At 62.2% G+C, this 19898-nt stretch overlaps 2 protein-coding genes across 5 annotated transcripts in view; one reads left to right on the top strand and one right to left on the bottom strand.

Moving 5' to 3' along the window:
• The window catches only part of RAI1 (retinoic acid induced 1), a 103766-nt gene extending 102200 nt beyond the window's left edge, over positions 1-1566 (top strand). For both annotated transcript variants that reach the window (XM_040245802.1, XM_040245803.1), the window contains exon 6: positions 273-1566. In XM_040245802.1, coding sequence (XP_040101736.1) covers positions 273-287 — 15 coding nt within the window. In that variant the 3' untranslated portion in view covers positions 288-1566. The remainder of the gene's footprint in view (positions 1-272) is intronic.
• Positions 1519-18440, bottom strand: SREBF1 (sterol regulatory element binding transcription factor 1). 3 transcript variants are annotated; one of them, XM_040245805.1, is made up of 20 exons: positions 18153-18369; positions 11209-11303; positions 9504-9935; positions 8956-9143; positions 8734-8871; positions 8416-8634; positions 7686-7800; positions 7294-7514; positions 6867-7068; positions 6576-6754; positions 6072-6333; positions 5827-5993; positions 5521-5689; positions 4914-5022; positions 4565-4674; positions 4334-4466; positions 4019-4184; positions 3375-3575; positions 3171-3279; positions 1519-2832 (listed from the first exon to the last, which is right to left on the bottom strand). In XM_040245805.1, the coding sequence occupies exons 2-20, from the start codon at positions 11225-11227 to the stop codon at positions 2603-2605; spliced, it is 3369 nt and encodes a 1122-aa protein (XP_040101739.1). In that variant the 5' UTR covers positions 11228-11303; positions 18153-18369; the 3' UTR covers positions 1519-2602. The 3 variants fall into 3 exon arrangements, with proteins under 3 accessions (XP_040101739.1, XP_040101741.1, XP_040101738.1); XM_040245807.1 differs by having other exon boundaries at positions 2068-2832; positions 11209-11253; positions 18081-18363; XM_040245804.1 differs by lacking the exon at positions 11209-11303 and having other exon boundaries at positions 2068-2832; positions 18153-18440.
• Positions 18441-19898: the final 1458 nt, after the last annotated feature.

The raw sequence follows: 19898 nt of genomic DNA on the forward strand, positions 1-19898 counted from the left end.
CCCCCTTGGAGGGGTCCAGGCTGGAGAGCATACCCCGCCGCGGGCCCATAGGCTCCAGGCAGACCTCGCTGCGCACGCGAGGGCCCCGGGCCACTTACTCCCGCGTGCGCCGGGGGCGGGCGTAGCCCGGGGGCGGCACGCGGAGGCCAGCCTCCAGGCCCAGCTGCTGGCGGGGTTTCTCTCTCACTGCGAGTCCGGGGCGAGTCCGGAGGGGTTGACCCCTCGGCACGTGCACCGCCGTAGGCAGCGCGCCTCGTGTCTCTTTCCTGCAGAGGCTGCCGTTGTAATCCACTCCCGGCCGGAGGAGCCGCCGGAGCCAGCCCGCTCGCCGCCGAGGAGAGGAGCCGCAGGCGTAGCCCCCGGGCCTTTGCGCTGCTTCCGGCGCGGGTCCTGAGCGGATCCCTGATCCGGAACCGAATCTTGGATCTGGCCGCCTTGGGCGGAAGCTAGTGGTCCCCGGTTGGGTAGAAAACATGCTCCAGATCCGTCTGCTCCTGGCACCGGACGGCACAGGGCTTTCTCGCCTCCATCCCCCGGCTTGGAGAGGGGTTAGCTCGCGGAGTGGCCAGACCCCTTGGGACACCCAGACTCTGGCGGGGCTGGGAGGCCTGTAGCCTGGGGACACACTTCTCCCCTGAAAGTTCCAAGATGACGTGGTATACATTCCACGTGGGTCGGTCGTGGCCCGCAGCCGGACACCCTGGGGGTGGGTAGGGATAGGGGATTGGCGAGTCCTGACCCACGCAGGAGGGGCTGGAGGCTGGACGCCCTAACTGCTCAGCCTCGGCCAAAACCTACGTTAAGGTCTGGAGGGCCGAGCATCTGGGGCCTGTGCTCGAGGGATGCGACCTTCCTGGGCATGGGCAGACTTGCCTCCGCTGGCTTCTGCTCGTCCTCCTTCCAGCCTACCCCATCCCTGGAACCCAGCCTGGGAGCGCAGGAGTCTCAATCCCCGACAGACGCGTGACCAACCCTCCGCATGACCACCGTCTCCAGGGGCCGCAGCGCCACTCGCACGGGAGCGGAGACAGCGCTAGATCCATGTACACACCTGTGTGCCCCTCTATATATATGTCACATAGAATGTATATATGTTGGGAACATGCTCGCTTCTCCGTGTGTCGCCACTGTGCGTCGTGTGCCCCTTAGCACGGGGCCCTTTCTGGGAAGGTGGCTCCAGCGCTGCCCCCTTCCCCATGCAGCCACCACCGCCCTGGGCCAGTGCCCACCAGTTCGTCCGCCTGTCTGTCCGTGTCCTCAGCTCTGTCCACGCTTTGATAGGCCTGACGCAGCCCCAGCCTGGGGCCGCCCTAGCAACTTCCTGTACATATGACTGTAAAATGGTGAACGTGTGTATTATATCCAGCCTCGTTATATAGTGTATATATATGTATACATATACATATATATAATATATATGAAGACTGTAAATGTTAAGACGACTAGTGTTCTTATTAGTATATTGCTTCACACTGAAGATTGTGTGTATCGAGCTGTTTCTAAAAGATGTTTATTTTCCTTAAGAGTAAAAAAAAAAAAAACAGTCATTGCATTCAGAAAAAAAAAGTCAATAAAGATACAACGATTGTTTTGGAATTCTGCAGTGTGGATTCTGACCAGATTCTCCTGGGAGAGGGTCCAGGCTTTAGGGAAGGGCTCTGGGACAGGAATGAGCAGTAGGCAGAGAAGCCCCTGCTGCCCTGCCACAGCTGTGTGGCCTCAGATGAGGGGACAGGGGTCAGGCAGGTGACACACCCAGACACACAGGAAGAACCAGGTTGTAGTTCCTCCAGTCACCACAGATTCCCAAGAACATGTCATTCCGGGACCTGAAGGGGGCAGAAGCTGGGTGGGGAAGCAAGAAGGAAAAGCTGAGACCACAAGGGCCCTAAGGGTCAGGAGATGAGAGAGCGCGCCAGGTCCCAGGTCAGCTGGAGGGAATAAAGCCAGGCCTCCCAAACACAGAAGGGCAGGTGGGAATGGGAAGCCTTTGCCTGGGTGCTAGGGGGACAGAAGGCCCAAAGAATCCCCTCTGGTTTGCCTCTCCCCAAAGGAGCAAAACCCAGATTATAAATAATTTCATTTTTTATTCTCTGTACAAAACTTCTCACCCTATGAAAATAAAGTCTGCAAAAGGCAAAGTAACGCTTGAGCCTTGGAGGCCAGGAGGCTGGTGCACTCCGATCTACACTATGCACAGGTCTCCCTAGATAGGAGGGAGGCACCGGGGGTAGGGTCCCTCGGCTCAGTGAAATGCACCCCTCTCTTCTCTGGAGGGAGGGGGAAAGCTGCGGACTGGGGGCCCATGACACGCAGGAGCAGGTGTCACTGGGAGCACGTGACATCCAGCGGCGGCGGCGGCGGCGGCAGGCCCCCGCAATCCCCCAGCCGGCCACCAGGGGCCAGCACTATCCTGGCCACCGCGCGCCGAGTGCGGGAGCGGGCTGGGGAGGCCCGTAGGTCAAGAGCAGACGTCTCCGAGGGTCTCCAGCGCCCCAGGGGCCGTGCAGTCCGTGGACTGGGCGTGAGCCCTGGATCTCCGGCGCTGCTCTCGGCCGCTGATACGGAGACCAGGCTCTGGGGCAGGCCCGCCGGCAGGAGTCTAGCTGGAGGTCACAGTGGTCCCGCCGCCCAGGCGCATGAGCATTTGCTGACAGTCGTGCAGGAGCCGGCGGTCACCAAGCTTCTCGAGCGTGCGCGCTGCCTCGGCCAGCATGCCCACGCGCTGCCCGGGCGCCGACAGGAAGCCAGGCGGCAGGTAGCAGGAGGCCAGCAGCAAAGCCTCAGCCTGCTCCCGCCTCGTGGGCCGCGACTCCAGCTCCGCCGCTGCGCCTGCGCACGCACGCGCACAGGAGCACGTCAGGGGCGGGGCCGCGCCTGGGGTGGGGCTCGGACCCCGGCCCCGCCCCTGCCGCCTGGTCCTTTGTGCGCCCCCACACCTCTGGTCTTGGGCTGCTGGGCTGCCATGCAGCTGGTCCCTTCCGCTCCTTCCCCTGGAGCACAGAGCGAGTGCTCCACAAAGGACAGTAGTCCCCCGAGTCTCAGGTCAGGGCTCCCATCAGGGGCCACCTCGAAGTCCCGAGGCTCCTGTGCGTCTTACCATCTCGTCTCCCTCTGCAGCCTTCACCTGGCCCGTGACCCTTCCCACCTGGGCCAGCCGGCCTTCTCACCTCCTTTGCAGGGGCCGACCCTCCTCCTCAGGCTACGATCCAGAAGCTGGTGTGTCCGCGCTGGGCTGGCCCCTGCCATCAGTCGGGCAGTGGCTTCATGTAGGAATACCTGGGCAGGAGGGGTCAGGAGAGGTTCAGGTCACCACTCCCTTCAGACACCTCATGTCTGTCCCCATCACAAGTCAGGGCCCCGTGGGCACTCACCCTCCGCATGGCAGGCCGGACATTCTGTGCCAGACGCCTCAGGCCACTCAGGTCCCTCTGGAAACCACGAAGCTCGAGAGCAGAGGCCTGGGCCCCACCTCCAGGGCCCTGTGAGGCCTGGGTGGGTGCCGGCAGCTTCTGCTGCTGCCAGAGGCTGGTGCGCACCACAAGGAGCAGGTCACACAGGAGCAGCTGCATGGCCTGGGGGTGGTGAGTAGGGCAGGGCAGGGGTCAGGGCCTCTGGCTGTGGGAGAGAAGGCTGGGGGCCCGCGGTGCCAGGGGCCGGCTCCGGGCTGCACTGCCGAGGCACTGCACCTGCCTCACACATGCAATGCAACAGCAATGCACCGCGGGGCCGCCCGCTCTCCAGGCCCCCATGCCCCTACCGGCCTGCGCGGCAGCCTCCAAGGAGGGCCCTGCCACATGTTCACCCCACCCTCCTCCTGGGGGGGGCAACACTGAGGCCAGAGGGAGCAGCCACTCTCCCCTGGACCCAAGCCTTTGCCAGAAGGCAAGGCCGGCTGGTCACCCGTCCTGTGCTGTTGGCTGACCCTGCAGTCTTCTGCAGCCCAAGGGGGGACCATCCAGGGAGTGGAAAGGCCAAGGCCCCTGAGATGGGCCAGGCCCCCGGCCCCAGCCCTTACCTTGTCAATGGAGCTGTCAGCTGGTGTGGTGGCCAGGCTGTCCTGCAGGTACCCACTGGCCTTCTCACACATCACCAGGCTGGCTGGGCCAGACTCAGCCTTCCCGCGGCCTAGGATGGCCCGGGCAGCCTTGAAGGAGTGCAGAGCCGCCCTGGGCAGGGGTTTCCTGTGGGGGCCAAGGTAGAGGTGTCATGGTCGGACCTCCCTCTGCCCTGGTTCTGGCTTCATGGGAAGAGCATGGCGGGACCCCAAGGACATAGAACAAAGCTGGGGGCAGGGTTGGGGGTGGGACACGAGCATGCAGCCTGTGCTCACTCGGACTCCTGCAGGGCATGGGGCAGGTGCTCCACCAGTGGGTACAGCCTCTCAGCTGCCTCCTCATCCCGCCGAAGCCAGTGGGTCACCACAGCTGTCAGAGAGGCCCACCACTTGGCCACCGGGTCTGTGCCTGCAAAGGGGGCACAGGAGGCAGAAACTCAGCCACATTGCACCCGAGGCTGAGCTGCTTGGCGCTGGGGCTGAGGGCGTCACAAGTGGGAGGCTCACCGGGGGTGGCAGCCATGCTGGAGCTGATGGAGAAGCTGCAGGCAGGAGCTCCGGCCACATCCGAACAGCTGTTCAGCAGCTGCAGGTACCCCAGGGCATCTGAGAACTCCCTGTGGCAGGAGAGGATGGGCAGTCAGCATGGCTGGCAGAGGTCCTCACCTCCACACACAGCACAGCCTGGCCTCCTGGCTCCTCCAAGAGCCTCCGTCCCCTCGTGCCGGGCCGGTGGGAAACTGAAGCCCAGAGAGGAACCGAAATGCACCTAAGGCCACAGTGGCCCAGCTCTGGCCACCCAGAGGCTCCACTGGGCAGGGGGCTCTGGTCTGCTGAGGCGCACAGAGACACTCACTTGTCCCCCTCGGCTGATCCAGGGCTGGGTCTGGGCTGGGCCACGCAATTCAGTGCTCGCTCCAACAGATGTTCGCGGAACAGTTGACTCACCTGGGCCAGGGGATCCACTGTGGAGAAGAGTGGGTGAGTGGAGGGGCGAGAATGGCCCCAACCCCTCCTTTGCACACGCACCTCCCTGCACTAGGGATCTTTTCTAGGCACGGTGGGCCTGGCTCTGAGACAAGTGAAAGCTGGTGGATAAACACTCCGCCCACCAATGGACAGGATAACCCACCCGGGATGCACTCCCTTTCCCAACCTCCTCACTGCACGGTGATGTTGTCTGGCACTTCTCGAATCAGCCCCCTGGCCCCCTGCCCCCTATCTTCCTGTTTGCCTCTGAAGAGCCCCAGCTGAGACAGAGCCAGGCTGGCGTCCCCATCTGCACATGCCCATAGCTACACCAGATGGCGGGGCAGCAGGCCAGGGTGGGCAGGGACAGCAGAGAGGCAGGGGACAAGACACTGACCAGGGATAGGCATGATGAATGGGAACGGGGAACGGAGGAGGCGGCCAGCTGTGGGGAAAGGGGTGGGCACAGGGAAGGGCCCAGGGTGAGAAAGCACCTGGGTTCCCAGCCACGCTGTACAAGCTGTCCCTCGGGGCGCTGCACAGAGCCCAGTTGCCATCCACGAAGAAACGGTGGCCCACAGGGTGGCAGAGCCACTGCATGGCAAGGGGCACTGAGCCACTCTGTGCCAGGCAGGCCTGGCGGGCACTGCTCAGGAAGAAGCGCTGTTGAGGAGGGAATGGGCCGTCACACTGAACCCTGGCCGAGACCCCAGAGGGCCCGCAGCCGCCCCCATAACCACGTGCCTTTCTGTGCAGCCCTCACCCACCCACAGAGCCCCCACTGGTCACCATCTACTCACTGTCAGAAAATGCAAGGCCCGGGGCAGACTGGCCTTGACCCTGAGCGCAGCGGCCACGTAGATCTCAGCCAGTGTGGCCACGGACACAGCATCTCCCGCGCACTCGGCCAGGTTCAGGGCACTCAGCGCCAGGTTGGCAGCAGCGAGGTGCCCACCTGAGTACTTCCCTGGAAGATAAGAGGGCGTGAGGCCAAGGGTGGTGCAGAGGAAGCAGGACCCCAGGGGCCCAGCCCTCACCCGCATACCCATGGTGTGCAGCTGGTGCAGCTTGTGGTAGACGAGGGCCGCGTCACGGGCGCTGGTGCGAGCGTCTGCCTGTAGGGCCCTGTCCCTCCGTAGGCCCCCTGCCCAGCCGGCCAGCCAGCGGCCCACCCAGAGACGCTGCAGCAGGTGGCGGATGAGGCTCCAGAGCAGGCTGCAGGCCAGGTCCAGGTGGGAGGTGGGCAGAGGCCGACCCAAGGCCCGCAGGGCCAGCCACAGCTGCTGGGCAGCCTGGGCAAAGTCCCCCTGGGAGTGAGGGGTTTTCAGGTAAGAAACATGGGGCTGTGCTACTCCTCCATCTTGGGCCCCCCGTGAGGACCACACCATCCCCAGCAGCACAGGCCAGGCACCCAGGGGTCCACAGGAGTTGGAGAGGTAGACAGGAGTGGGAAGAACAGGGGAGGTCCACGGTATGCCCAGCACCTTCCCAGGCACTGCTCAGGGTCCCAGCCTTGCCTGCTCCCATCCCCCAGGGTCTGGCCACTTACCCTGGCCAGGTCCAGGTCAGCCTGCTTGCGATGCCTCCAGAAGTGCACGGCAGGGCGCGAGTGGGGCCGAGTGACTGGTTCTCCATAGACAAAGAGAAGGGCCAAGGAGAAGAGCACCAGCAGCCCATTCATCAGCCAGACCAGTGGGGGCAGCAGCCACGGGGCCCAGCCAGGGCCATCTGGGGGCAGACAGAAGCTGGGGACACAGAGGCTGGGCACCCAGGAAATCCAGGGCCCCAAGCCCACAGGACAGGATCCACGTATGCGAGAGCCCCCATCCTACCACCCTACCTCTGCCCTCAGCACCCAGCATGCTGCGCCCAGGACGGTGGTTGATGCTGGTGGTGTCGGAGGGGCCAGCAGGACCCCGGCTACCCAGCAGGGACGCCAAGGGGTTGCAGGAGAGACAGAGGAAGACGAGCGCGCACAGGGCCAGGCGAGAGCGGTCCAGCATGCCCTGGCTGTGGGGGGCGGGCAGCAGCTCTGGATTCACCTGGGGGGGCGGGCAGGGCGGTGAGAACGGGGTGGCGTGACCCAGAGAGCACAGCTCCAGGAAGGAGGGGTCAACTCTGCCCCCTGCCTTACTGTGGGAACCCCTCAGTCTTGTCTTTCTTCTGTCTATAAAAGGGGAGGTGGGATGTGTGAGGGGCCTGATCCAGTCCCGGGGCTCGGAGGAAGTTGCTAGATGACAAGAAGGGAACAACACTGCAGGCCCCACCTGGCCATCCTCAAAGACCGGGCTGTCAGGCTCCGAGTCACTGCCACTTCCACCGCTGCTACTGCTCCTGCTGCCAAAGGACAAGGGGCTGCTCTGGGAAGGCGAGCCGGCGTCTGAAGGGGGCGGGCTCAGGGTGTCCACCACCTCTGGCTTCATGCCCTCCATGGGCACATCTGTGCTACCTCCACTGCCGCAGGCTGACACCAGGTCCTTCAATGATTCTGTGGGTCAGAGAGGAGCAGACTGGAGTGAGCTCCACACCCCACTTCACCCCAAATTGGAGCTCAGGACCTGGGGGAGCTGTGAGCCAGGGAGGGCCAAAGAGAGGGTGAAGGGCCTTTGCAGGGCAAAAACTTCCAGGGACACCAGGTGTGGAGGGGGCCAGCACTCACTGCTTTTATGGACAGCAGTGCGCAGACTCAGGTTCTCCTGCTTGAGCTTCTGGTTGCTGTGCTGAAGGAAGCGGATGTAGTCGATGGCCTTGCGCAAGACCGCAGATTTATTCAACTGCAGGGGTTGGGTAGGGGGGAAATGGCACAAGTGGTCAGGCCAGAGAGCTGGGCACTGAAGCAAGAGGGCAGAGCTGCTTTGCAACACAATCGCCTCAGGAGATTTGCATCTGCTATTCCTACTCCCTGGAACATTCCTCCCCTAGAACCTACTGCCCGGGTAAGATACAGACAACAGCACCTGGCTGGCTGCTGTCAACATCACTCCACCTTATGCCTCACCCTCTCACCTCCTCCAGGCCTCTGTTCACACATCGCATCACCTTTGTGAGGCCTTCCCTGACCACCCAACTCAGGTTTGCAACTTCCCCCATCCCACTACTCTCCAGCACAGCACTATGCCACCTGGCATGCCCCAACCCAGGTCTGTTGGTGCCCCCGCACCATGCTAGAACGTCAGCTACTCAACAGCAGGATCTCTGTCTGTCCTCTACTGAATCCCCAGCACCTGGAAGAGCCTGTGCCACCCGGGCTTCCCTGAAGCTCAGCTGAACAGAGCTGCCAAGCCCAAGGAGGCTGGGGCCCCAGGACTGTCTGCCCAGCCCCATCCTCCTCCTTCTCCTCCCAGGTGCCTCCTTCCCCAGAGCTGCCCTGTTAGGGCCTCAGCCCACACCTTGGCCTCGGTGCCCACCACCAGGTCCTTGAGCTCAATGATCTTGTCATTGATGGAAGAGCGGTAGCGTTTCTCGATGGCGTTGTGGGCTGTACGCTTCTCGCCGCGGCTCTGCGCCGAGCCTGGAGCTTTGCCACCGGCAAGTCGGTTGATGGGCAGCTTGTCAGTGTCCACTACCAGTGGCACTGTGGCCAGGATGGCCCCGCCACTCACCAAGGTCTGCAGGGCCAGGCAGAGTTAGCAGGTGGACATGTGAGCAAACCTTGCCCCTCCCCACCCCACCCAAGCCACCACCCCCACCCCGCCCAAGCCCCCTACCTGCAAGGGCGCTGCCTGCACAGCAGTGCCAGGGCCCAGGGAGCGGATGCCCGCCGCTTTCAAGGGGGCTCCCACATCTGTTTTCATGGTCGTCAGGAGCAATGAGTCTGCCTTGATGAAGTGGGGCTGCAGCAGGACCTAAGGACAGGAGGGGCCTCAGCCATGGGCTATGGGTCTGGGCCCAGGGCAGCCACCTCCCTGATGCCAGCCAGACCGCCTCACCGGGACCTGCTGTATCTGGGAGGTCACAGCAGTTGCTCCAGGGGCCACCGTGGGGGTGGCTATGGCTGTCAACAGCTGCTGGGGGGCCGCACTCTGAACCTGGCTGTGTAAGGAGACAGGCGGGGCCCCTGGCAGGGTAGCCAGTGGTGGGCCAGCCAGTGACTGCGAGCTGCTCCCTGGAGGGGTCCCTGCAGAGATGAAGGCTGGGGCTGAGGACACAGGCTGTCGCAACCCACTTCCAACCTGTCCCCCAGGTCCGCATCACCATGTGACCCAGGATGAGTCACTACCCCTGTGGCCGCAGGTTCCTATCTGGATGGCTCTGCCCAGGGCTCTAATGCAAGTATGCCAGCGTCCTAGCCAAGAATCGCTCTGCAGAAGGGTAGCTGGTGTGGACCCCGGGCAGTAAGGGAAGTGCTTTGTCCACAGGAGCCCGAGAACTGCTGGTGAGCAGGCGCCTCCAGCCACAGAGCAGGGGCCCGACTGCTAAAGCCTGCAAACTCCTCTACCAAGAGCACCTGACCCCCACCTCCACACTCCCTCCTTACCTGTGGAGAAGCCTCCCGGAGGGCTGGGGTAGCCTACAATGGGGGCAGAGCTGAACTGCGGTGGGGTGGTGGCCGCAACACTCTGCGGCAGGAGAGCTCCGGGCAGGGGCTGGGGGGGGGTGGGCTGGAGGATAGTCAGGGGCGCTGGCTCCTCCTTGATCCCAGGCCCGGGGGAGAAGGCAGGCACAGATGGGTACATCTTCAGGGGGGTGGGTGCAGGCTGGGGAGGGGACAAAGGTGGGGGTGTCGCCTTGGTCGCCCCCAGGAAGGCTTCAAGTGAGGAGCTCATCGTGGAAGGAGGTGGGGACAGGCTGCCCGGGGAGCTGGCATCGGGACTGGCAGGGTCTGTGGTCCCTGCTCCACCCCCAGCGTAGGGCGGGTCGAACAGGCCCGGGAAGTCGCTGTCTTGGTTGTTGATGAGCTGAAGCATGTCTGCAGGGAGGAGGAAAAGCTGTGAGCAGCCGTGGAGCAGCTGTCAGGTGTCGTGTGTCTTCACGCCCCACCCTGCCCCCGACAGTGTACACGTGGGAGCAACGCCACAGAAACAAAAAGCCACCCCCAGGAGCCCACACTCACAGATACCTGGGACATCTGGAGCTTTGCCCAGTGCATCAAACAGCCTTACAATACTGGACAATGCCAGTGGCCCCCAAAGCAGAGGTCCACGACCGCTCAATTCAGAGCAGCTTTTGCTAACCCATTTCTCTGTGCAATAAACCGAGATTTGGGGCAGAGTCAACCGCTGGCCATATGTGTGTCAACCAGTGTGTCTCTGAATGTTCTGGGCACAAGCCCAGGCCCTGTTTGCAGCCAAGCAGCTCAGGGCTGGCCATTCAGGCTTCCGTCTCCCCTCAAAGAAAGCCAACGCCGTCTGTCCTGACTCTCCTCCTCATACAGACTGGACACATGGCCCACAGCAGCCCAAACTGGCCACAAGCCCTCTCCCCGAGCTGGCAACCAGCAGCCTGGCTGGGTCAGTCCAGGGCCCTCTAACCCACTGAAGGAGTCATCCACTGGGTCAAAGTGCTCTGCAGGACCCATGAGCAAACCCTGGGAGCCCCAGGTGTCCCCCAGACCCCCAGCCTGGGCTTCTGGTGAAAGTGTCCTCTCACCGGGCCTTAGTCTCCCCATCTGTACAGGACAGACAAAACACTTTGTGAGAGGACAGCTGCACGGAGTGGGGCCTCAATGTCACCTGAGTCCCTCCGACTGACAGGTGCCAGGCAGGAAAGTGACTGCAGGGGATGACCTAGGCTGCCAGGAGAGCACAACAAAGGATGGGGTGGGGGTGGGGATGGGTGCCAGGCTCAGCCCTCCTGTCCTCAAACACAAACATTTGGCAGGCCCTCCAGATCTGCACAGGTCATAGTCCATAGAGTGCTTTCTCCCGCAGGACCCCCTACCCCTTTGATAGTTGGAGAAACTGAGGCTGAGAGAGGAAACTGGCTGAACCCAGGGCTCCCACTGTCAAGCCCAAGATGCCCCCCAAAAGGGAGCCCCAGCAGACAGAAGGAAAAGCGGTCCTCCTCCCTGTGGAGCATAAGATGTGGGAAAGCTATCCCCTTACTCCGGACGTTGGCGTGGGGAGCCTACACCTCTTAGAGCAGAGAGTGTATACACACCTCCCCTCAGGGCACCGAGGATGGAACCCCGCTGAGGAAATGAAAGCTCTATAATAAAGAGGTGGAGGCCTCCAAAAAAATACCTTCGAACGTGCAGTCCATGGTTCCGCGGCCCAGGCCCGTCGCCACTTGGGGCGTCCAGGCGGCTGGCCTGCCGGTCTCCGAGCACAGAATTCACCTGCGGGGCCGGCGCACTTTAAAGCCGCTGAGCGATAGAGCTACCCTTCGGCCCCGCCCCCGCTGCCGGCCCCGCCCCCACCCCGCCCCGCTGGCCAGCCCCTCCCCGCGTAGCGGCGGGCCGGGCATGGGGTGAGCGCGCGCGGCCAATCAGCGGCCGCGCCACCGCCTCCTGGGGCCCCGCCCCGCCCCCGCCCCCGCCCCACCCCCACGGCACGCGGCTCGGGTTGCGCCCCGCGGCGCCGCATGGGGGCCGGGGTTACTACCGGACGCTGGCCCTTAACCCACTAGGCGCCGACGTCTGCAGGGGTTACTGGCGGTCAAGTCAGAGAAGAGCGGCGGAACGAGGGGCTAGGGGTGCCCCAGCTCCGCAGCTAAGTCTCCGGCTCTCTTGACACCCTGAGCCGGTCTCGACCACGCTCAGCCTCAGTTCGCTCTTGGAAAATGGGCCGAGCACAGATTCAGGCTCCGACGGGGACAAGTAAAGGTGTTACTGGGTGCAGTGCTTAAGTGAGACCAAGGGCCACCTGGCAGTGGGTGTGGGGACCTCCCCTTCCTGGGCCGCCCCAGCACGAGCCACACCCCACCGCACGGACCCCTGGCAACAGTCACTTCCCAGGGAAACTGAGGAAGGGAACTCATACCCTGAAGTGATGGCCAGTAACAGCTGAGCCCGAGCTGAAGCCCCACACAGACATCCCTTTGAAGAGGGGCCTGGATCTGGGACGGGGTCAGTGACACCCCCACCCCCAGCAGTCTCGGGGTGAACCTGACTCACTTATTCACTGCAGGGTCCGGGGAGGCCAACAGGCAGCCCAGTCCCTGGGACAGAAGGTGAGGAAGTCCTGGGGTGACAGGCTCTGGGGGTCTCTGGAGGTGCACCCAGGCCCTCTCCCCTTCTGTGTAAGGTTCGAGTTCTACACAAATGAACAGAGCCTGGCCAGCAGCTCAGGTTGCCAGCTCCCACTTTTGTGGCCAAGTGGACTCCAGGCTCAGGCCAGCCTTCAACTGCGGCCAAGCCCACCCGCAACCCTTTCTTGGTGTCCTGCAGCCTCAGAGGGTGTTGGGAGCAGAGACCCCCTGGCCCCGATGGCTCTCACTTTCCAGGAAGCTCCTCTCCATCACATATCCACCCTTCTTTGTCCGGGTCCTTCCATGGCCTTGCAGCAGGTGCCAAGGGCAACTGAATTCTCCACCTCCCTCCCTCCTCAGCTGGGGGGTGCTCACACCCTCCCTTACCCCCCAAAATCAAGACATTGGTGTTGGCAAGGCTCCTACCTCACTTGAGACTGGGAGACACTGAGGCCTGAATTCCAGGGCTGACCTACACCTGAGCCTCTGCAGGGCCAGGGCCACCCAGCGTCAAGCCTACCTGCTCCCGACCATCCCTCTCCCTGTCTCACGCTCTCTCGCCCCCTTTGTTTCCCATTTCACATGTCTTGGCTCTGTCCCATATAGACCAAGGACGTAGAAGGGAGAGGCCCATGGCCGATAGGGTCAGGACCAGCTGCCAAGAGGAGGGCTGGCCTCAGGGACATGATCTAACGAAGACGCAGTGCAATCTGGTGGCGAACTCACGGTCTGACTGGGCCCCCTCTCACTCTCTCCTAAAGCCAGATCTGGGTGCCAGAACTTCCCTCCACCCTTTACTTGCTGTGTAATCCCAGGCAAGTCACTCTCCTCTGAGCCTTCACCTCTGGCCTTGGAGCAGGGGATTCTAGGAGGCAAGAGAGCACCCCTCCACGCCCGCCAGGGTGCACAGTTTAAGGAAGCTCCCTCCAGTCCAGTGGGTCTGAAAGGCTGGGCAGGGCTCCCACAGTGGGGACTCTCCGCCGGTGAAGTAAGCACTGGCGTGAGCTAAGACTCAAGGCCTGAGTGGCTCCTGCACCCACTCTAGGGGAGAGGACAGGTGTGGGCTCAGCCTCAGAGGGCCCACCTGCTCCTCCCCAAGCCTGGCTTCATCTTTTCCTCTCCTGTCCTGATTCTATCAGGGCATAACAGGAAACCTGAACCCCTCTCCCCCTTCCCTGGCTCTACCTTCAAACCTCCCTCTGAAGGCAGATGTGGGCCTTTTATTCTAGGGCCTGTTTATCCTGTGAGGCCATGACAGAAATCCTTGGGGGACCCCGATAGTGCCCACCCACAGGAGCCCAACTCTATCACAGGAGCCTATGACCCATAGGTGCTGACACAAGGCCTTGCACCCCAAACTCTTCTTGCATGCCTCCTGGGACAGGGAGCTCACCACCTCCCTCATATGGCCTGGCCCATGAAGCTCAGATGTTTCTCTGACAATATCTACTGCCCTCTCCTAAATGTCAGGCCAGTGCCAGGTGCTGGGGTGCAGGAACAGAGCATGAAGACCTCCCAGTGGAGCTTCTGTTCCAGTGAGGGAGGCCAACCATCTACTAATCCGTGGAGGAAGGGGGTGCAGGTGATGAGCATCGTGAAGAAACAGAGGGAGTCAGGGCAGGCCTCTTTGTGGAGGGGGCATCTGAGTAGAGGTCTGAATGAAAGGAGGGAGTGGACCAGGAGGAAGGAAGGATGTCACAGGCACTAGGAATAGCAAGTGCAAAGGCTCTGAGGTGGGAGCAAGCTTGGTGCGCTGTCAAGACAAAGAAGAGGCTGGTGAGACTGCAGAAGAGGGGGTCAAGAGGGAAGAGGGTCAAGGAGACAGCCCAAAGCTAGAGTTCCAACCCACGTTTGTCTGTCGCCTGAGCTAAGAACATCAATTCTCAGGGAATGGGCAGAAAAGGGATTTGTGAGCAGGTCACAAAGTCTGCAGCAGACAGCACAAAGCAATAGCACTGCTCCACCTCTGGCTACGCGAGGGAGGGCACAGGGCAGCAGTGGGGAGCGGGCTTGCACCCTGCCAGCCAGCCCCGCTGCTCCCACCAGCATCTCCTGGAACCTCCTGAGAAGCACGGTTGGCAGGTTCACATGTCCTCAGCCGATCATGTGTGCAGTGGGGGCACAGGGTGCCTTTGTGTGTGTGGGGCTGCCCGGGGACGTGGCGGGTGCCTGCTCTTCCTGGAATGGGATGGCCCCGGGGCCAGAGCCCCAGGGGAACCTGAATATGAGCCCTCTAGCCGGAAGAGGCCACTAAGGCTCAGAGGGAGGCCATGTGCCCCAGGTCCTCCGACTGCCAAGTGAAGAACCTCAGACCTACACCCAGGCCTGCCAACCCCCCGAGCCCACAGCCCCCAGCCCCGCCTGCTGGGGGCAGGAGTGAGCCCTGAGGCCGGCCTGGCTCTGTCCCAACTTGTTGCCACCACTCATCCCAGGTCAGGACGTGCATGCAGAGTGCTACGCAGAGGGGAGGCAGTGTGAAGCTCCAAGGCTCAGCCCTGGCACTGCCCCCTCTGAAGTGTGTGTGTTGGTTCAAAGGCAGCACACTGCTTCCAAGCTGCCAGGCTGCTCTCTGGAACAATAAACCTCCTTACACTCTCCCTCGCAATACGTCACGTTTAATCAGAGCATCACCAGCACTGGGTTTTATCGTTTTTACCTACTTTGGGGGGCTTTCCTTAGTCCTCACAACTGTGTGAATGGAACCTTGAAGGTGCTTTAATTTGCATCTCTGAGGCTGCCCCGAGGTGGTTGTGCAGCAAACCATCAACTATGGCCAGAGACCCAGAAACACATCCTGGGCTTGGGCCCTCCTCTGCCAGCTAGAGATGGATTTACTGCAACATGTTCTGGCCCTGGGAGGCAATCCCCACTAGGCCTGGCCTTCCTGCTGCTCCCCACACCTCAGCTGGGCAGGTGGGGGTAGTGGACATGTCTGCCCCCAGTCTGTATACCAGTGAGGAGATGACTGTGGCATTTCTGAGGCTCTCCCCTCCCCATCACAGGTGCAGGTATGCATGCCCAGTAGGTCCCAGGGTCAAAGGGCACATCCATGGGGCCTGTGGCTGGCAAGACACAGGACAGAGGCACTTGCTCTGGCCAGGAGTCATTGCCACCTGGCCTGCCCCAGCAGCTGGGCGAAGTCCAGACCCAGGCCTCTGCCCGGTGGTGACCCCACCTGAGGCTGGGCAGGTCATCTAGAATGTTTGCATCCAGTGAGGTGACCACCGGGCAGAAGGTAGCTCCCAATTGCCAGCCCGCCCGCCTCCCTGGACTGCCCACAGCTCTCCCCATCCCCTCACAGGTGCGAGGGCTGGAACTCACAGGGGCTCACGGGCAGCCCACCTATGGCCTCACCCCAGCTTTCCAGGGCAGCCACTGCAGCCTGGAGAGAGCACACGGCCACACCGGGAGGGCCTCTGCTTCCTGCCACCTGGGGCAGGTGGGCCAGGCACCCAAGGCAGGAGAGGGATGGAGAGGGGCCATGTCCAGGGGGAGAGGCCTCTCCCAGGCTCTGCCCTCAAGACCTCTGGACGTGAGGATGAGGCAGGAGCACCATGTGGGGGCAGAGTGTGTCCAGGGCATGGGGAGGGCCTGGAGGGAGGACAGGACTCACCACGGGAGGGTGGGCCCGGCCCACCTGACAGGTCTCAAACACCACACTTAGAGACAAGGGACTGTATCTTGGGGTTCTGGGGAGCCATGGTGGTTAGGGAGCTGAGCAGGTATATGCTGTGGCCAGAGCAGGGCTGTAAGCCATCTTGAGCTTGTTTTCTAAGGAAGGCCCATGCTTGGCAGCACCAGGGAGAGAACTGGGCATGAGAGACTGTGGGGAGTGGCCTGGTGGGGGGCAGGTTGGCCCCCATGTACCTCTTTCAGCAGGCTGGCCTGGAGCCCAGGAAGCCAGGTCCGTGTTGATTTAGGGACTGGACCGAAGGCAGACACCTGGACTTCAAAGACACAATGAACTGGGAAGCCCAGGCAGAGGTGACTTCCAGCTATGCACCGGAGGCTCAGGCCACCCCTTGACCAGTCCCACCTGACCAGCAGCCTCCTCCAATCGCCTCTTCGTCACTGAGCAACATAGTGCAGTGAATGAACCAGCGGGAGGTAAGGCCCTCCACGGCATCAACACAATCCCAGCACTCATGCAAGGCGGCTCCCACATACCCTCTCTCATGGCCACAAGGGACCCCAAAACAAAAACAGGAAAAGGAGGCTGGGAGCAGGCAGATCTACCCGGAGTTGTGGTGCAGTGCAGCCAGGGCCTGGCCTGCAGCACAGGACTTGGGGCTCCTGGTGAGGGCACTGGTCACATGACGGAGTCTGGCCGAGCCACATGCCCAGGCTGGGTGGGGCTCAGGGACATGGGCGGACTCTCTGATGCCAGTCCTCCGTCTCATGAATCAAAGGCTCTGGGCTAGGATGGGGAGGTGGCCGTGTGACCTATGACCCCGTTTCGACCTACTCCCAGGCCCCCAGCATACCTCCATATAGAGCAGCCTCCTGAGTCCCCTGCTCTACGGTGTCTCACACACACACACACACACACTCTCTCTCTCTCTCTCTCTCTCACAATAGGAGACCAGCATTTAAGAGTGTGGCCTACAAAACACACACACACACACTCTCTCACAATAGGAGACCAGCATTTAAGAGTGTGGCCTACAAAACACACACACACACACTCTCTCACAATAGGAGACCAGCATTTAAGAGTGTGGCCTCTGGAGCTCCCATCCTGAGTTTGAATTCTGGCTCTACCATGCTCTGCTGTGTGACCTGGGACAAGTCACTTAACATCCCACTGCCTCTGGGATCCAGTTCAGCTCTCACCCCTGAGTCAACGCTGCCTGGCCCTCCTCTCAACTCCCCTCCAAGGGACCTGGCAACTCTTGGGCCCTACCAGCTGGGTTCCCAGTGAGCCAACCAAAGAGTGGTTGGCTCAGATGTGTCCATTTTGCTAACCCTAGGGCGGCCATAGGATCCATGGATGAGTCCATCCAGGCTGTGGGAGGTTTGGGTCCTGTGCTCAGGGCCTGCTTTCCCCATCAACCAAGTGCAAGGTAGCCAACGTGGCTGAAACTGCATAGGAACCTCGGAGGAAACTTGCGGAGGCTAGAATGTGCTCTGTGCACCGTGGGCAACAGCCTCCTGACTGGCCCCGCTGCAGCTTCGCCCCCAGCACCCTCTTTGTAGAACAACCAGAGCAGTGTTTCCAGGTGTGTGAGAGAGCCCGCGCTGCTGCTCCCGCCTTTCCCTGCCAAGTCCTCTTCCACCCACCTGCCCAGTCTCACCTGTGTCCCTCCACCTCCTCGCCGTGCCCTCTGTGGGGAAGACATCTTATCAGGGCTGAGCTCAGGTCCCACCCCACCGCCCTATCCGAAGCAGTCGCCCTGCCCCAGCTCCACCACAAGGTGTAAATCTCTGTTTATGGGTTTCCTTAGGGTGGGTTTGTGCTTCCAAGGAAAGGGGGAGCCCAGGTCTGTGAACCTCTGATGCCTAGAACCGGGCCTGGCATTCAGTAGACGCTCGATAAACGTGTGCCGAACCGATACCGGGAGCCAGCTAGGAGAATCAGGCCCTGGTCTGTCAGGGTCCGCGGGACCGCGGCGCGCATGCGCAGGAGCGCGAGCGCCGAGCTGAACTCTCAGGCCGGAGGGAACGACCGAGAGTAACCTCCCGCTGACGTCAAGGCCGGGGCGGGGCGGGGCCTCGGCGATGCCGGCTCCCCCGCTCTCGCCAATGCCGCCTCGCGACTGAGGACTCGCTGGCCGCGGGGTGCGGGCCGGAGCGCCCAGAGGCGCACGTGCTCAGCGCCGAGCCTCCTACAGGACCCGGTGGGCACGGGCAGCTCCGCGGGGACAGAACCGCGAGGTCCGCAGCCCTCGGCGCAGAGACGCGGAGAGCTCCGCACAGAGGCGCGGGCCGCGCCCCAGACCCCCTCCGCGCCCCGCGCCCGGCGCCGCCCGCGCGAGGAGCCCAGGGGGCCCTGACCCACCTTCTATGTCGGTCAGCAGCGCCGCGTCCAGCTCGCACGGCTCGGCCAGCGCCAGCTCCAAGGCCGCTTCGTTGAAGGGCGGCTCGTCCATGGCGCAATCACCTCCTCTCGGAGGTCCGCCGGGCCCGCCGCAGCAGCTCCGCGCGTTCGCGTCCCGCCCGGAACTCGGTGGTGCCCAGCGCCCGCGAAAAGTTCCTCGGAAACTGGGTTCCCGGCGGCGGTTCTGCGGGGCAGGCGGGGCGGGGCGGAGACTTGCAGGAGCCCCGCCCCCGGGTGGACGGTCCCGCCCAACCTGAGGAGCGTCAGGCGGCTCGGGTCTGGCCTGCGCACCCGTCCCCTGGCCGTTCCATCCCCGCGCGGACTGCTGCGGGGCTCCCGCAGGCCCCGGCTTCTCCCGCCTTGAGCAAGGGGGCTGAGTGGAAGCCCCGGGTTGGGTCCGTCCCAGACGTCGCTGAACTGGGGCAGGAAGTGACCCGACAAACCTCATTCCGAGATTTGGGCCTTTAGAAGACAGACTAGTCCAAAACCTGCTGTGTGCCCTCTGGCCAGTTACCTCACCACACTGTTCCTCAGTTTCATCAGCTGTAACGGGGCTTGATGGTGTCTCCGCATAGGCTGACTAGGACGTTAGTAACGGTGGCCCGCTGGGCCTGTGAGATGAGCCTGCCCCTCCTTCTTTAGATCTTCTGAAGAGCCTGGAAGAGGCTAGAATTTCCCACTCTGACTTTCTCTGGTTTCCTCCCAGATCCAGCTGTGGGACTGACAGAAGGGCTGGGGGTTAGTGGGCCCAGTCCGGCTGCTGAAGGTGGGCTGGCCTCTGCACCCGGAGTTTAGGATCTCACCAGCACAAGCTCACTCAGCCACCTGGAACTGTACCAGGACTCAACCCCGTCCCCAGAGCAGCTGGGATGAGTTAGGGGCAGTCTGTGCTTTGGGCCTGGGACCCCTTGCCCTGGATCAGGACAGGCTCAGGCAGGTCAGAGGAGACAGCTGGGCTGGGGAGAGGGCTGGACCAGGATCCTGGGTCCTGTGGGTTGGGGGCAGAGCTAGGTGCCAAGGGAGGGTCCTAATGAGGTGGACTGAGATACTAATATGCAGGTGCTGGAAGTATGGAAGCAGTGAGCAGAAGCACCCTTGGTAGGGGGCAGCCAAGGAGCCTTATCAGAGGTCTGGACCCCCACCTCCACCCCCGGACTCCTCAGTGATCCAGCCATCCTGAGTACTGCTTTGCTCAGATTCCAGATATAGCCTGTCTGACCACACCCTCTGACAGAGTGACATTTATGGCACACTTTGGAACGGGGGTGTTGCCCAGGCCAAGAGAGGCCTTGGAGGCCCAAGTCCCTGGGGCTCAGACTGGACACGCAGGGTTCTTTGTTCCCCTCCCGGAAGTGGCTGCGGTGGAAAATTACCCAGAACAGAGATGGCCAGGTCCCGGGGGACCTCCAAACCTCATGTTTCCCAAGTGGTCCTGCTCAGGGACCTTTGGGGCCTGGCCCTCCAGATGAACTTCTGTAGGGGAACAGCTCCCTGCATCCTGATGCACAGGCCCCACCCCCCAAGTAGGAGCCAAGCACCCAGAGGGCCTTGGGAATCTGGGGAGTTCCCTGAAATTTCCAACAGCCCTTCCCAGGGAGGGGAGGGGGTGCTGTGTGAAGCCTGAAGACCAGTTTCTTAGAGTCAGGAAACAGGTCTGGGTTTTCACCTGCTTGCTGTGTATTTGGAACATCTTACTTCACCTTTCTG

The sequence above is a fragment of the Oryx dammah genome, unplaced genomic scaffold (assembly GCF_014754425.2).
Source record: "Oryx dammah isolate SB20612 unplaced genomic scaffold, SCBI_Odam_1.1 HiC_scaffold_8, whole genome shotgun sequence".
In the NCBI taxonomy this organism is placed as follows: domain Eukaryota; kingdom Metazoa; phylum Chordata; class Mammalia; order Artiodactyla; family Bovidae; genus Oryx; species Oryx dammah.

What these genes read in the sequence shown, in the direction of transcription:
- SREBF1 (XM_040245807.1), bottom strand. Translation starts at nt 18,243, where the DNA reads ATGGACGAGCCGCCCTTCAACGAAGCGGCCTTGGAGCTGGCGCTGGCC. An exon ending in CACTGCTGTCCATAAAAGCA is followed by an intron (nt 7,515 to 7,685) that starts GTGAGTGCTGGC and finishes TCTGACCCACAG; the next exon opens with AATCATTGAAGGACCTGGTG. An exon ending in CTGACAGCTCCATTGACAAG is followed by an intron (nt 3,576 to 4,018) that starts GTAAGGGCTGGG and finishes CACCACCCCCAG; the next exon opens with GCCATGCAGCTGCTCCTGTG.